At 50.6% G+C, this 14,344-nt stretch overlaps 1 protein-coding gene across 1 annotated transcript; it reads left to right on the forward strand.

Moving 5' to 3' along the window:
• The first annotated feature begins 1,020 nt into the window (after positions 1-1,020).
• Positions 1,021-6,852, forward strand: LOC102696463 (NmrA like redox sensor 1). Its single transcript, XM_069196681.1, has 6 exons — positions 1,021-1,247; positions 1,825-2,063; positions 2,921-3,046; positions 3,691-3,814; positions 4,282-4,472; positions 6,333-6,852. The coding sequence occupies exons 1-6, from the start codon at positions 1,208-1,210 to the stop codon at positions 6,510-6,512; spliced, it is 900 nt and encodes a 299-aa protein (XP_069052782.1). The 5' UTR covers positions 1,021-1,207; the 3' UTR covers positions 6,513-6,852.
• Positions 6,853-14,344: the final 7,492 nt, after the last annotated feature.

The following is a 14,344-nucleotide window of genomic DNA, read 5'->3' on the forward strand; positions in this document are numbered from 1 at the left end:
CTACATCCATTTCTAGAACTGTTGTTGTATTTGCTGTATGCCATCGGCCGTCCGTGCTAACTTCCCCCCAAAAAACATGCAACTTTATTTGGCCAGTGGGGCAGCGAGAGATCAGCCTGCTCACCTCCCTACTCTTCCACAACACATTACACACCCTGGAGAGGTGCTGTGGAAATATCACGGACGTGGATACAGCAGTGTGGAGACCTCCCCTCGGCAAACCTGACCACAATAATAATAATAATAATAATAATAATAATAATAATAATAATAATAATAATAATAATAATAAACTATTTTATATAGTGCCTTTAAAGGTGGCTTCTCAAAGCGCTTTACAGGATGACAACAACAATAAATAAGAAGAATACACAAGATAAAACACAATTACAATATACAGAGGAGACATGGATGGTGGTACTAAGAAAAGCAGAGGGGTGAAGAATGGAACCAGTTCAGTAAAAGCTTTTCTGAAGAAGAGGGTTTTGAGTCTGGATTTGAAGGAGCTTAGAGAAGGTGACTTCTCTGATATCCTTCACCTTCCGCCGAAACCGGTCTCAAAGAGTGCGCAGTTCTGGTCGGAGGGGAGGAAGGGCGGAACTCGGACGCTGCTTTGACACCACGGACAGGACAGGCCGGCAGGTGGTTCTGGACTCGTGTTCTGACCCGCACAGAGTCAACAGATGTTACAACACCGTGCATTCAGTTCTGTGGCGACTCGACAAAAGAATGCAGTAGAATCAGTCCTAACAATAACCCTGACAATAACCCACGGAACAGCCTAAACTTGTTTGAATGAAAAGTACAGATGTCGGGCGTGCGTCCTGCGGGTTTCAGCCCCCCCTTCCAATTTATCCTCTGTATCCGTCATGTACTGTTGTTATCATTTTATGCACCAGTATGCGATTGATGTGACTTTTATGTTGTGTTTTGTGGGTGATTAATGTTTGACGTACTTTTCCACTTTTCATGAGAGGAGCCGAAGCCAAATTTCCACAGTGCTGGGCCATGAAGTATCCACCTGCTAATGAAACAGAGCTGAAACCGCAGAGTGCGGAGGCCGGGAGGAAAGATTTGGAAACTGGGAGGCGGAGGGGGCGGAGACAGGAACCTGCTCTACTATCATCAGGGAGACTTCCTGAATTCGCGGAGTCACTCTACAGAACCTGTCTGCGCAAGAGCTTGTCCAAGGCATCACCTGCGAAGCATGTCCGATAAGAAGGTGATCGTCGTTTTCGGCGCAACAGGTGGGTAACAGCAGTTGTTTTCCCCCCGATCTTAGAAGAGTTCAAGCGACCAGCCAGACCCGTCGGACAACCGCACGGCAAAGATAAAAATATATATTTAGATATAAATATATCTTCTTTAAAAAAATCAAAGGCGACTCAAAGGAAATCGCAAAACCCAACTGTTTCTCGAGTTGGTATGCGCGGTTGTGTGTGCTTTTTTGCTCAGCTGCAGTTTTCTGTGGAGACTCGCAGAGTTCATGTTGGAAGCCCTAAAACGTCCTGTAACCGTATTTGTAAGTTTCGCTCTCTATTTTAAAACAAGCGTACTGCTACCTTAAACGGGCACACGGTACCCACCGCCTGTCCTCCCACTTGTGACTTCGAGTTTTGTGTTGCAATGAAAACAGAGTGCGCGGTGCCCAGGAGTTTGAAAGGGACAGCGCGGGGCGGGACGAGACTAGAGGCTTGTCTGCAGTTCGCTCCCTCTCCTGAAGGTTGTAGGTCTGTCTGTTTATCCGAGCGCCTGAGCGCTCGTCCCCGCGGTGGCAGTCCGGGTGCGTGACAGCGCCGCGCGTGTGCGTGTCTTTCCCCGCAGGCGCGCAGGGGGGCTCGGTGGCGCGGGCTCTGCTCCAGCACCCGGGGTTCGAGGTTCGGGCCGCGACCCGGGATCCCAAGAAGCCGGCTGCGGTGGAGCTGGGCCGCCTGGGAGCCCAGCTGGTGAAGGCCGACGTCGGCTGCCCGGCGGAGGTAGAGGCGGCCCTGCGCGGCTCTTACGGCGCCTTCTTGGTCACCAACTTCTGGGAGCACTTTGACAAGAGCACGGAAGTGAAGCAGGTACGGACAGGCCCGGCCCGTCTCGGCTCGGTGCACGACGAAGGGCAGAATGGTTTTCCAGCCGTCTCCTTGAGTTTTCTTCACCCCTGGTCTCGCTGGCGATCGAGGAGGTGCGCAGTACTGGTGCGTGCTGGCCGGGCAGTGTAGCCGGCTGGCATGTCTGTCTGCACAGCTCCTTGGGATCAGGCACACGGTCCACTGGTTCACGTGGTGCAGGTGAGGGAGCAGGCACATAGAAGAGCTGACCGGAAGTGGGAATATAATTATATGGCATTTCTATTACATTGCATAAGTGCATGCAGATCAGGGGCATGCGTGAGAAATTGCATCAACAGCTTAATTAAGGCACAATGTCTCCTGTATGCGTGTAACTTTTGATTAATTGATTACCAAGGTTGCACTAAAACCCAGAAGAGGCCCCAAAGAAGCTGAGCCTGACACCCCTAACTTCATGTCTCATTTCTTGCTACATGCAATTCTGCTCTTTACAGAGGGTGGTGGGTCTGACCTTTGTTTCCACTGCAAGCCTGTTCTGTTTAAGCACGAACAGGCCCGACAGCAGTGACAGATTCTCCCCTGACAAGCTGAAAAGCCGGGTATGAGCGGTTTTTTTTCTCTCTAGCTGGTAGAGCCAGGCCCCGCCCTCTGTTGTGGCCCCGCCCACCTATCCAAATAAGGAGTGTCCCGCCTGGCTCATTCCCTCCTTCGAGTCTATGGGACCGACATAACGTCCCGTAGCATTTTCCGAATGAAAAAGGGACAATGTTATCCCATAAGGCAACGCACGCAGGCACGGTTAAGAGAGACATGCTAGGCGGGTCGTGCTATTGAAGACGGGCTGGTGTTTGCGCCTGCAGGGTAAGATGGTGGCGGACCTGGCGAAGAAGCTGGGCCTGCAGCATGTGGTGTACAGCGGGCTGGAGAACGTGCACAGGCTGACCGGGGGGAAGCTGACGGTGCTGCACTTCGACGGCAAAGGAGAGGTGAGCACAGGGGGGCGGGGCGGGGCGGGGCGTGTCTGAAACTCCCCCCTCCAGAACTGTGGAGGTGACATTTTCCTGGAGAGTGTGCTCCAGGTTACTTGATCCTGTTTTAGAATCAGATCCTGTTTCTTGATTTTGTTTTTAATTATGAAAGGCTGGAGGCTTGGAATTTAGCTCTCAGTGTAGCAAACAGCCATGCACAGGTTATAATTACGGTTCCCTTGGTTCAGCTCTCGTTCCTCCGTGAATTTTGTATGCTGACACGTAGTGTAAAATCTTACCCTTGTTAAACTGGGAGATCATGGAGGGTCCTAGTTTCTCTTCAAAGCACCAACATCTCAACAGCTAAAATAAACTGTTAAATGAGTTTGTTAATCCATTAATGAGCTCACTGAGGTCATTAGGACTGAAAACCTACAGAGACACTGGCTCTTACTTGAAGACAACAAATATGGTTTCAGTCCTTCCCCCATTTCCTTCTACGTATTTAAGAAGCGTGACCAGACTAAATGATCTTTGCTGGTGCCACTCCCCCAGCCTGCAAGAGTCCCCTCTTGGAGAAACCTTCGCCTCTGTGCTGTCCCTGTACGTGTGCGTCAGTGTTTGTTTTCCCCGCGGGACACTTCCTGTTGTGCCGTGATCAGGTGGAGGAGTACTTCCGGTCCCTTGGCGTCCCGACCACCAGCGTGCGCCTTCCCTTCTACTTCGAGAACTTCACCTCCTTCTTCAAGCCCGCGAAGGCGACCGACTCTGGTGCCTATGTGATAGGTGAGTGTTGAGCTGGCCGGCTGTCGTCTTCATCCCACAACGGTCTAAGGACTGTCCCGGGCGCCCTGACCTCAGCTCTCTGTACCCTATTTCAGTTCAGTAGTTGGGCCGATCCGTACGTCGGGCACAATTCGTGTGCTGAGCTTTATTGAGGTAACTCTCCTGGCTGAGGAGAATGAAAGTCTGTCTGTAAGGAGGGAGGTGTCCAAACCCAGCTTTACTGAGGGAGGAGCCAGGCAGCAGCTGCCAGGGGAACAGAGTTTTATATGTGCACACAGGCAGAAGTAAATGTGGCTGCTGGCAGTATGGAGATCGGCATTACAGTAACTCTCAACTCTTAAAATATTTACCCACCTTGACCGTTCTGATGCACGTGATTGATGGAGTCTTTCTCTGGCTGCCCCAGCCTGTCCAGAGCTCCTGTGTATTCTCCTGAACTCTCAGCTGACCAGCCCCTCTCTCCTCAGGGGTCCCCATGGGTGATGTGCCCATGGATGGGATGTCCGTAGCAGACCTGGGCCCTGTGGTGGTCAGTGTCCTGATGAACAGGGAGGAGTTTGTGGGGAAGGACATTGGTCTGAGCGCGGAGCGACTGACCGTCCAGCAGTACTGTGAGGTCATGACCCGCTGCCTGGGAAAGACCTTTGTTGACGCCAAGGTATGTTTTTTTTATATTGTTTTTACTCTGACGAGTTAAAAGGTCCGAGACCTCTTGTACGAGGAGTGTTGTATGAAAGAAAGTTTAAACACAGTAGGCCATGTGGTTCATGCAGCTGATGGCAAAGTGACCACCTCATTCCCTGGTCCTGCTGGCTCTCAGAAGCTAAGCAGGGCTGGGCCTGGTCAGTACTAGACTAGGAGACCTCTTGAGGGAAGCCAGGCTGCTGCTGTGAGATGTCGGTGGTGATCCAGTAGGTGGCGCTCCTCCATCTGGACTACCCTTACTAAATCACTTCAGCACTGTTGTGACCGGGGACACTTCTGTGGGAAACGATAAACTGAGGTTCTAACTACTTGGTCATTAAAGATCTCAGGGCACAGAATGAAACAGGAGAGGTGATAACTCTGTCCTGAATAATTTGCACTCCCTGCACCTCAGTGTTAAGTAGTGCTATACGGATGCCTTAAATGAGTGTTATTAATCTTAAACGACATCTATGAAACAGTAATCAGTCAATTACATTTAGATGGTCCTTTCAATCTCAGAGGATCCCAAACTACTTTACACACAGGAGGAGACCCACTTCACCCCCACTGCAGTGCAGTTCCACCTGGGCGGCGTGTGGCACTCATATAAGTCATTTTTCTCTCATTTGAAGGCTTATGTTTTCTGAAGGCTGTAAGTGCTAGCCCTGAATCGGTGGAAACCGCTTGGAGAATAATAATAATAATAATAATAATAATGATAATAATTGCTTACACTTATATAGCGCTTTTCTGGACACTCCACTCAAAGCGCTTTACAGGTAATGGGGATCCCCTCCACCACCACCAGTGTGCAGCATCCACCTGGATGATGCGACGGCAGCCATAGTGCGTCAGTACACTCACCACACACCAGCTCTCAGTGGGGAGGAGAGCAGATTAATGTAGCCAATTCATAGAGGGGGATTATTAGGAGGCTATGATTGATAAAGGCCAATGGGAAATTTTGGCCAGGACGCCGGGGTTACACCCCTACTCTTTTCGAGAAACGCCCTGGGATTTTTTTAATGACCACAGAGAGTCAGAACCTCGGTTTTACGTCTAATACGAAGGACGGCGCCTGTTTACAGTATAGTGTCCCCGTCGCTATACTGGGGCATTAGGACCCACATGAGCCGCAGGGTGAGCGCCCCCTGCTGGCCCCACTAACACCTCTTCCAGCAGCGGCCTTAGTTTTTCCCGGGAGGTCTCCCATGCTGGAACTGTCCTGTCGCTGTCACCCGGGGGTGAGCAGGTGGACCTGCTCCCCGCGGTGGTGGCTGGACCGTGCCAGGGGGTCGAGCTCTTGACCTTGAGAGGTTCGGTAGCCCACCGGCCGCCCAGCTGTCACGCTGTGGAAGAGCCGGAGTGAAGCTGTGCTCGCAAGCAGGGTGGAGGGAAAAGTGCTGGGGCCAGTGTTCGGGAGGCTGGTTGGTAATTGTGTGAGGAGAGGAGTCCTACGGCCTGATGAATTTTTGCATGATAGAGCAAACAAACGGAAGTGTTCGGTTCAGTCACAAATAACAGCTGGTTGCATGGGGTTTGGTTAGGTGAGCTCGCACCAGCATCCACCCAACTCCTCCTCATAGTCCATCCTGAACGCACTCCGGTATGTAAATAAGTAACAAGGAGCCCTGCGCAGAGTTCGGGGATCTTGCGGCCTCCGGGCCGGTCCTGTTATGGAAGCTGGTGGTCCTTCTCTTGCTCCTGTTAGTTACCGAAATGTGGGAAGAGAGGAAATTTCTCCTCTCGGGAAGAGAGGAGCACTCGCTCTGCTGGAAGGATGAGTACGTGCCTGTGAAAGTCCCCCGTCCCCTTGTCCCTTGTCCCTCAGAGGTCCCCGGAGGACTTCGAGAAGCTGGGTTTCCCTGGGGCTCCGGAGTTGGCCAACATGTTCCGGTTCTACCTGATGAAGCCGGATCGCGACCTGGCCCTGACCCGCCGGCTGTACCCCCAGGTCCTGAGCTTCGAGCAGTGGCTCCTCAAGAACAAGGCTGCCTTCCAGGCCCTGTGAGCCCGGTCGCCCCGGAAACGCTGCCCCCCTGCCGCCTCCGCTTTTACAAAAGGCAGGGGGATTAATTCTCCAGACTTCCTGTAGGTGGCGCAGTTGGGTGAAAAGTGTAGTGAGCCCATATCTCTAAAGACCCTAAGAGCTGCAACTGTGAGGCCAGGCCTGGCTAATTACATTCGGATGACAATCGTTACTGAGCCAGATCGAACAAGGACCAGTCTGAGTGAAGGAGCAGGGAGCTTGCAAATCTGGTTTGAACTGTCTGAAATAGAACTGTCTATCCGAGTTGAGTCTGAAATAAATGCTTTCTTTATATAAAAACTGCATTAAACATGAAAATGAAGTCCGCTTGTCAAGTGCCTTCTTTATACAACGCTACACACAGGATACTTTTCATGTTCCTGTGTGCTAATTTCACTGCTGGGTATTTCACCCTGTCCATTCACTGCCTTTGGTAATTGAAATTCTGCTGTTCATTGAAATGGGAGCAAGCTTTATAGAGTTGAGGACCGTGATCGTATTGCGGGTATGTAGTTCAGGTGGGTAGCTGCGTCAGCATGCGTAGGCTGCAGAGGAACACGTAATAGGTTTATTCCAGGCTGAAAAGAGAAGAAAGAGAACACAACGTTTCGGCCATGGAGCCTTCTTCAGGTGTGAGAAAGACAGGGCAGAAAGCAAAGGTAGCGGGAGAACACAGGCTGGGAGAGAGGAGGAGCGAGGGGCGGGAGCAGGGGACAGAAAGAGGTGTGAAGTCAGGATAGGTGTAGAGAGGTGTGAAATGAAACCTCCAATGAATAGAGAGAATTTAGAAGAAAAGTGGTCTGTCGTTAAGAGAAGGGGAAGGTGTGATCCTAGCTGCAGGGTAATTTTGGTTTCTGTAGTCTTTCTGATGTATGAGTTGGGAAAACCGTCTTTGAGAACGCGGACGGAGAGGCTAGAGTGGTTGTGTTGTGGGTATTGTACTCTAGACAGTGGTGTTATCAAGACCGAGCGGTGGCTCTGTGGCTCAGGATCTGCGCCTGTGACTGGAAGGTTGCCAGTTCAAATCCCGCGGCCGGCAGAGGAATCCTACTCCGTTGGGCCCCTGAGCAAGACCCTTAACCCTAACTGCTCCAGGGGCGCTGTACAATGGCAGACCCTGCGCTCTGACCCCAAGCTTCTCTCCCTGTCTGTGTGTCTGTGTCTCCATGGAGAAAAGCTGGGGTATGTGAAAAGACAAATTCCTAATGCAAGAAATTGTATAGGGCTAATAAAGAAACTATCATTATTATCATAATACATTATTATTATTATCATTATTACATTATCATTAACATTGTCATTATTACCTTTAGGAAATGTGTAGCAGACGCAGTGAGTGCTATGGTGACAGTTTAATGCCAGCCATCTGCCTCTAGCTGCTGCTTCAAAATACTGCACAAGGAGCACAGTGGATGTGGAGACTTGGGCTTTGGATCAACAGCACTTCTGTGCCCGTCGATTTGCAGAGACCATGCCTGGTCTTCTTTAGTCTTAACAGTGAAGGTGGAATAGATTGGTAACTGGGTGAATGATGGGGCTGCTGCCATTATGGACAAAACAGCAAATCGGTGCAAACCACACCTTGGGCCCTTTGCGTCGAATTGTCCTCAGATCATCAGGCAACGGATTATTAATAAATAAAGTATATTGATCATCTTTGGTCAAGAGCAGGACAATGTCTTACCTAATTTGAAAGCCATTGTTCTTCAAATGGAAGTAGATATCATAGATAGGCTGCAAAGGAACAAGTCAATGTTTATTCCATGCTGATAAGAGAAGAAAAACACAGCATTTTGGCTGTGGAGCCTTCATCAGGTGTGGGAAAGAGAGAAAAGTCAGCAGCTAATAATAATTGTTCTCTCATGCTTTATTAGCTGTCTACTCTCCTCTCTTTCCCACACCTGATGAAGCCTCCACAGCCAAAATGCTGTGTTTTTCTTCTCTTATCAGCATGGAATAAACATTTACTTGTTCCGTAATTACACAATTACGCCCTAGTAGGCAATCAAGTGCTGTTAGCTCACCTTATACTGCTATCCCGACGCTAATAAGTTACAGCAGAAAATAACTCGTACAGGCATTAGTCGCATTTGATAGTGATTTACGTACGTGATAAAGGTCACAGGAATTCCACGGCAGAATTGGTGGTGATGGAGGGGATCCCCATTACCTGTAAAGCGCTTTGAGTGGAGTGTCCAGAAAAGCGCTATATAAGTGTAAGCTATTATTATTAATAATATTAATGTTCTCGAGCTGCCTGCCTGTCTGTGAACAGCACGGAGCTGTTTCCACACGCGCGGTACCACGGTCTCGCCACTGGAGGGCAGCGCCACGCCGAGTTCCTGCTTGCTGGGCCGACGATCGCGGATGCGTGCATCTGGTTTCTGTAAAACAGCAACGTCAACGCGACTGGACACCCGCACCACCGTATCCGTACTCTGACGATCAAAATCAGTTTAGTTCTCCCAGGTATCCGTTCTTCACCGTATATCTTAGTGTGCTAAATACCGTAATATAATCAAGCGGTTTGAACAGGTTTTGCGGTGTTGCATTGCGCGCGGCGTTTGGAGCAGGCGGCCCTGTTGTTTGAATTGCTCAAGTGTTGTATAAAAGAGTGTGCACATTCAGAAATTCTGTGTCGAAAATCATGTTGCTTTTTCCTTTCCCCTGTTAAAAAGCATTTTCTTGCTCTACACGTGAGAAAACGTGGGAATTCAGAGCTGCGAATTTTTCATTTGTAAGCGTTTAAGACAAAGCTGGCCTTTCTCTTAAACATTATGAGACCTATTTATTGAGAAGCTGGAAATAATGGTTTATAATACCTTTAGGTTTTTAAGAAATGATTACTTATTTGGAAAGCTTATTGTCATTTGGGGGTAAAATGCAGAAATATTAAGTTATTATACAGGTTTTATTTTTTATTTCCTTCTTTACAGTTTTTTTTTCAGTCAACATCATCATTAGTGTTTAGTGCTTTATTGCAAAGAAGAGTTTTCAGTATCTCATTTGTCTTCACTACATCCAATGACAAAACAGGAGCCAGCAGGAGAAAGACATCTCGTGGAATTGATTTGAAGTGCTAGCACTGGTTTACGTTGATGTGGGCAGACATAAAACCGAAATGCCTTTAATTTAATTGCCTCGCTGCTGGCGCCACTAAACCTCCGCGCGTTAATCCTTCGCCTTAAAGACTGAAACGGGAAGATCAATGGCAAGTCTGTACCTCTGCCCCCACGACGAGGGAGTTGTGGGAATGTGAACGTACCACCAGAGGGCGCTGTTTCCTCGACAAACAGGCTTGCAGATGGCTTCACCGCTTGGGTGCTGTGTGTTTGGCAGGGCAGTCATAGCGTATGATTAGAACACGTTTGTTTGCTTGTAATTCTAATCAGGCACTTGTCTGCTTCTCCCCTTTGGTCCTGGATCTCCTCTGCAGCCACCTGTCTCTTCTCGCTGCTTCCCTACGCTGGTTTTCCTGTCTGCCCCCTCAGTGCGGCCATGTTGTGTCCCTCGCTGTCATTCCAGCAGTCACTGACTGTCGGTTCTGGACAGCCCGGATTTTGCTCCTCGATTTCTGCTGTTGTCGGCGTTCCCGCCCCTCTTGCCCTGCTGGAACGGGAAGCTCGCCTGGGATGCGTCAGGAGGCCGGGATCTCATTCCCTACCGCTTCGATTGCTGTGCTCTTGTCACGTGCCAGCTGCTTTCCCAGGAGCCCTAGTGCTCACCGCAGAGCTCAAGCCCTGCAGTGACATCACCGCCCACATTTATGTGGGTTTTGTGGAAGTGTGACACTTTTCTGACATTACCTCATGCCAGTATAATACTCTATTAGATCATATTTCATTTGGACACAAAATCTATTAATGGCCAAGCCAATATGATTGATATCCTGATTTTTCCTTTGTTTCCATGAGGATTCGTCCCGGACTTTGGTCCGAGCCCAGGGGCTGAAGCTGTTCTCACCTGCAGGTGGGGCAGCAGGCTGTGGGAAGTGGGCTGGTTGTGTAAGGGAGGAGATTGAGGGCAGTGTGACAGCAGAACGCAGATCAGGTCAGCATTAAGCAGCAGGGGAGGTGCAGGTCACTACTGGATTACAAGGGGAGCTGGACCCATGGACACTGCCATCGTCTCCCAGCAGCAGTGTGCTGCTACTGGCCCACCCCAGCTTTCTCTCTCTTCCGCTGACTCAGCTCGAGCCTGGAGCCCACGCTACCTTTCCTCCTCCTCGATGGAGGCCTCAAACGAGCCCGCCCTCCTGTGCGTACTGTACTTCGGAGTCCTGTGTGCTGAAGTCAGCGCAGCCAGCAGCCATGTCACCCTGCAACTCACGACTGGCAGCCCACTGCAGCTCAGCAGGTGTGAGCCTGGCCAGTACCTGGATAGGAGACCTCCTGGGAAACACTAAGGCTGCTGCTGGAAGAGGTGTGAGTGGGACCATTGGGGGGTGCTCACCCTGCGGTCTGTGTGGGTCCTAATGCCCCAGTATAGTGACGGGGACACTAGACTGTTAAAAGGCGCCGTCCTTCAGATGAGACGTAAAACTGAGGTCCTGACTCTCTGTGGTCATTAAAAATCCCAGGGCGTCTCTCGAAAAGATTTGGGGTGTTACCCTGGCATCCTGGCCAAATTCTACCTGCCTTTCCCAATCATGGCCTCCTAATAATCCCCCTCTCTGAACTGGCTCCATCACTCTGCTCTCCTCCCCACTGAGAGCTGGTGTGTGGGGAGAGCACTGGTGCATCACCCAGGTGGGGCTGCACACTGGTGGGGGTGGAGGGGAGCCCCATGACCTGTAAAGCGCTCTGAGTGGAGTGTCCAGAAAAGCGCTATAGGAGTGTAAGGATTATAATCATCAGATTGTCTTATTCTCACCCCGTCTGAGGATTCTGCAGCTCTGCCAGGTCGCAGAGCTCTGCTGCAGCAGCAGCCCCAGCGCGTGAGCTGGGCGACTCCTCGGCGGGCAGGCCCGGCAGCCGCCGCCAGGCCTTTGGAGTGGTTTCTGGCAGGACCCAGACGCGGCCGGCCGGAGCTCCACCCCAAGGAGCCTTGGCCTGGCCTTCAGAGGCCCGTGTGCGAGGGGCCGCCGAGGTCTGGTGGCGGCCAGCGGGCAGGCGGGGTCATTCTGGAGCGCCGAAGGTGTCATTTCTTTAATGACGACTTCCCTAAATAAGTTGCGTGACCAAACAGTGACGGCTGGCCCTGCTCCAGCCCTCTCGCTGCGTGTGGACGTGTGCTGGCGAGGGGGAGTGGCTCCGTCCGCCCCTGTTGCCCCGGAGATGAAGGGGACTGGTGTGACGGATCGTTGCAGGTCAGGAGCCGCTGTGCGCTCGCAGGAGCAGGAGACAAGCCACCACTAAAACATGCTGAAGCACGGAGCTACAACAAGTTGTTCGGTAAGGGAATCGGACGAGCTGGGTAAGTCCTGGAGCTTTGCGATCCTGTTCCTCTTGCACAAAACTGCAGTGTGGTGTCATTCAGGGGCCTGTGTCACTTGTGTGCCTCAGTGAGTTGAAACTTCTGCACTGTACGTTCTCTCTCCCTTTGTCAGACAGCTTTGGAAGCTGAGTTTTGAACAGGCTTTTACAGGTCATGCAGTCAGCAGACGGACAGCTTTCCACTAAATGACTGTTTGAAAGAGTAGGGTGTTAACCCCAGTTTCCTGTCTTGCACAATTGGGCCTCTCTAAACAACCCCCTTAATTCACCTGGTGCAGGAGTTTCTCATTGTCTCCCCTGTGGGGCGGCTGGTGTGACCCCCAAGTGAGTGTAGCACTTCAGTGGGAGATGAACTGGGTTCCCCGCTATGTGTGAAACCATTGGAGATCCTCTGGTGTGAAAAAGGATGTTTTTTTTTAATTAATCCCCTGACCTGCAGTGGCAGGGGGACTCAGTGGAGTATGAAACAGAAAAGATTCTAAGGCGCTTGCTGTCTTTGGTACGACGCTAAGAAAGCTATGGATGTGTGCTGGAGCACATCAGCGGTGTTAAAATGCAAAATATTTGACTAAATTTCAAACTTTAAAGGTTTCAGCCTTTGGGCTGCAGCTGGGAAGATGAGCAGAGTACAGCAACAGTTGCCCTTCAGAGCCTGGAAATCTAGTAGGATCACCAAGACCGATTTCCCGTACGCAGGAGTTACAATAAACTGAAGAATGAGGTGTTCTAACACAATGGGATACCGCAGCCCAGAGATCGTCCCTGTAACCCTAAGACGTCGGGGGACCCGAGCTTCTGCGCAGGAGAGAGGGACAGAGGGCACGGAGGAGCAGAGTCAGCATCTGGGCCTGGCCTGGAGGGGTGAAGACAGATTCCAGAGCACACAGGAAGTGTTCTCGCCGTGGTGTTCCTCTCTCATCATCGATCAACTGCTTCAGGCTGATAAGATCTGCCGCTTCCTGTGTGCGATTCAGCTGTGCGCGCAGTGAAGTCATGACTCTGGGGTCTTCAAAAAATCCCCTAAAGAAGGCTGCGCTCAGAATACTGTCGTCTTGCTTGTGTACAATCATAATTTTCTTCCCCTGTTGGGATTACTCATCTAGAAAGATGTTTGCAGATCTCTTTGGGGATTTGTGTATTTAATATTTTAAAACTGATTGATCTATTTTTGCTCCTCCAAACAGGCTGCAGCATCTTCCTTGTTGGCTGCAGGGATGATGTGTTTGGCGGTGCTTGGTGTCGCCGCTGACACGGTGTGACAGGTGTGTGCTGTGGCGAGTGTGGGTGGGAGAGAGCTGGAACACCAGACACGAACAGGTCTCCTGAAACAGGGCGTCGCTCACGCCAGGAAACAGCGGCTCCAGGAGGACGCTAGCAAGGTCTCGTTGGAAAAAGAGGAGTCTGGGAGCTCCTGGAAGGTAACAGCATTCATGGAAAATTATCTAGCAAATCCGAGAGGCAGTTTCTCATCATGATTCATGACGTGAATGTCACGAATGTGTAGAAGAGGACGCACCGCAGTAGTCTGTCCCAGCAGCCCCACCACACAGCAGACCAGGCCATGACGTGAGAAGCTCCAGGAGGGCAGAGGGCAGGGTGTCCTGGACACCAGAGTTGGCACCCCTAGTGTTTCAAACACTGCCCTGAGGTCCTCTATGCAATAAACTTGACTTTTATCTGTTGTTTAAGGGTTTGTGGTAATCATAAAAGAGTTTACCCCCCCCCCATAAAAACCTGGCATCTTATATTACTCTGTATGTGCACAAAGCAATAGTGCGTTCAGAACTCAGTACCATTACCTCTTGCCTTCCAGTCAGTCAGTGAAGCATATCTTCACTTCCCCACCCGATCTGCTGGGCGGTGGGGATGCTGGTCACCCCAGCTGGGGGCTGCACTTAAAAGACAGATGAAATGGGGTCCTCACTGTGTGCAAAGTGCTTTGGGAGCCTTTGGGATGAAAGCTGCTGTACACGTGTTAGGAAACATTACTGTTATGTACCTGTCAGGTTTGCTAGATTCCGGAGGGTTTGTCTTGTCATCGGCTTCAGCTCCTCTGGTTACTGCTACGTCTTTCATGAGGCCCAGTAGCGCCTTCTGCCTGCAAAATGCCAGGTGGCTCAACAGCAGACACGCCCACAGATCAGTTCAGTTTAGTTGGCATATGCTCAATTGCAATGAAATGCTTATTTGCATGTCCATGTATGCTCTAATACGAGGACAAGCACCGTCCAAGGGCTGTAGCGACAGGAGGTGTTGATCAATGTGTCAGAAAGCAAATCAGGAGGGCAAGAAAGACATAGTGCACTACACGCTTTAAAAAAAGAGAAGCTTAAACAGGAAGTTAATTAACCACTTGCAGAAATAGAAGGGGAATATTTC

Source organism: Lepisosteus oculatus, chromosome 12 (assembly GCF_040954835.1).
Source record: "Lepisosteus oculatus isolate fLepOcu1 chromosome 12, fLepOcu1.hap2, whole genome shotgun sequence".
Lineage (NCBI taxonomy): Eukaryota > Metazoa > Chordata > Actinopteri > Semionotiformes > Lepisosteidae > Lepisosteus > Lepisosteus oculatus.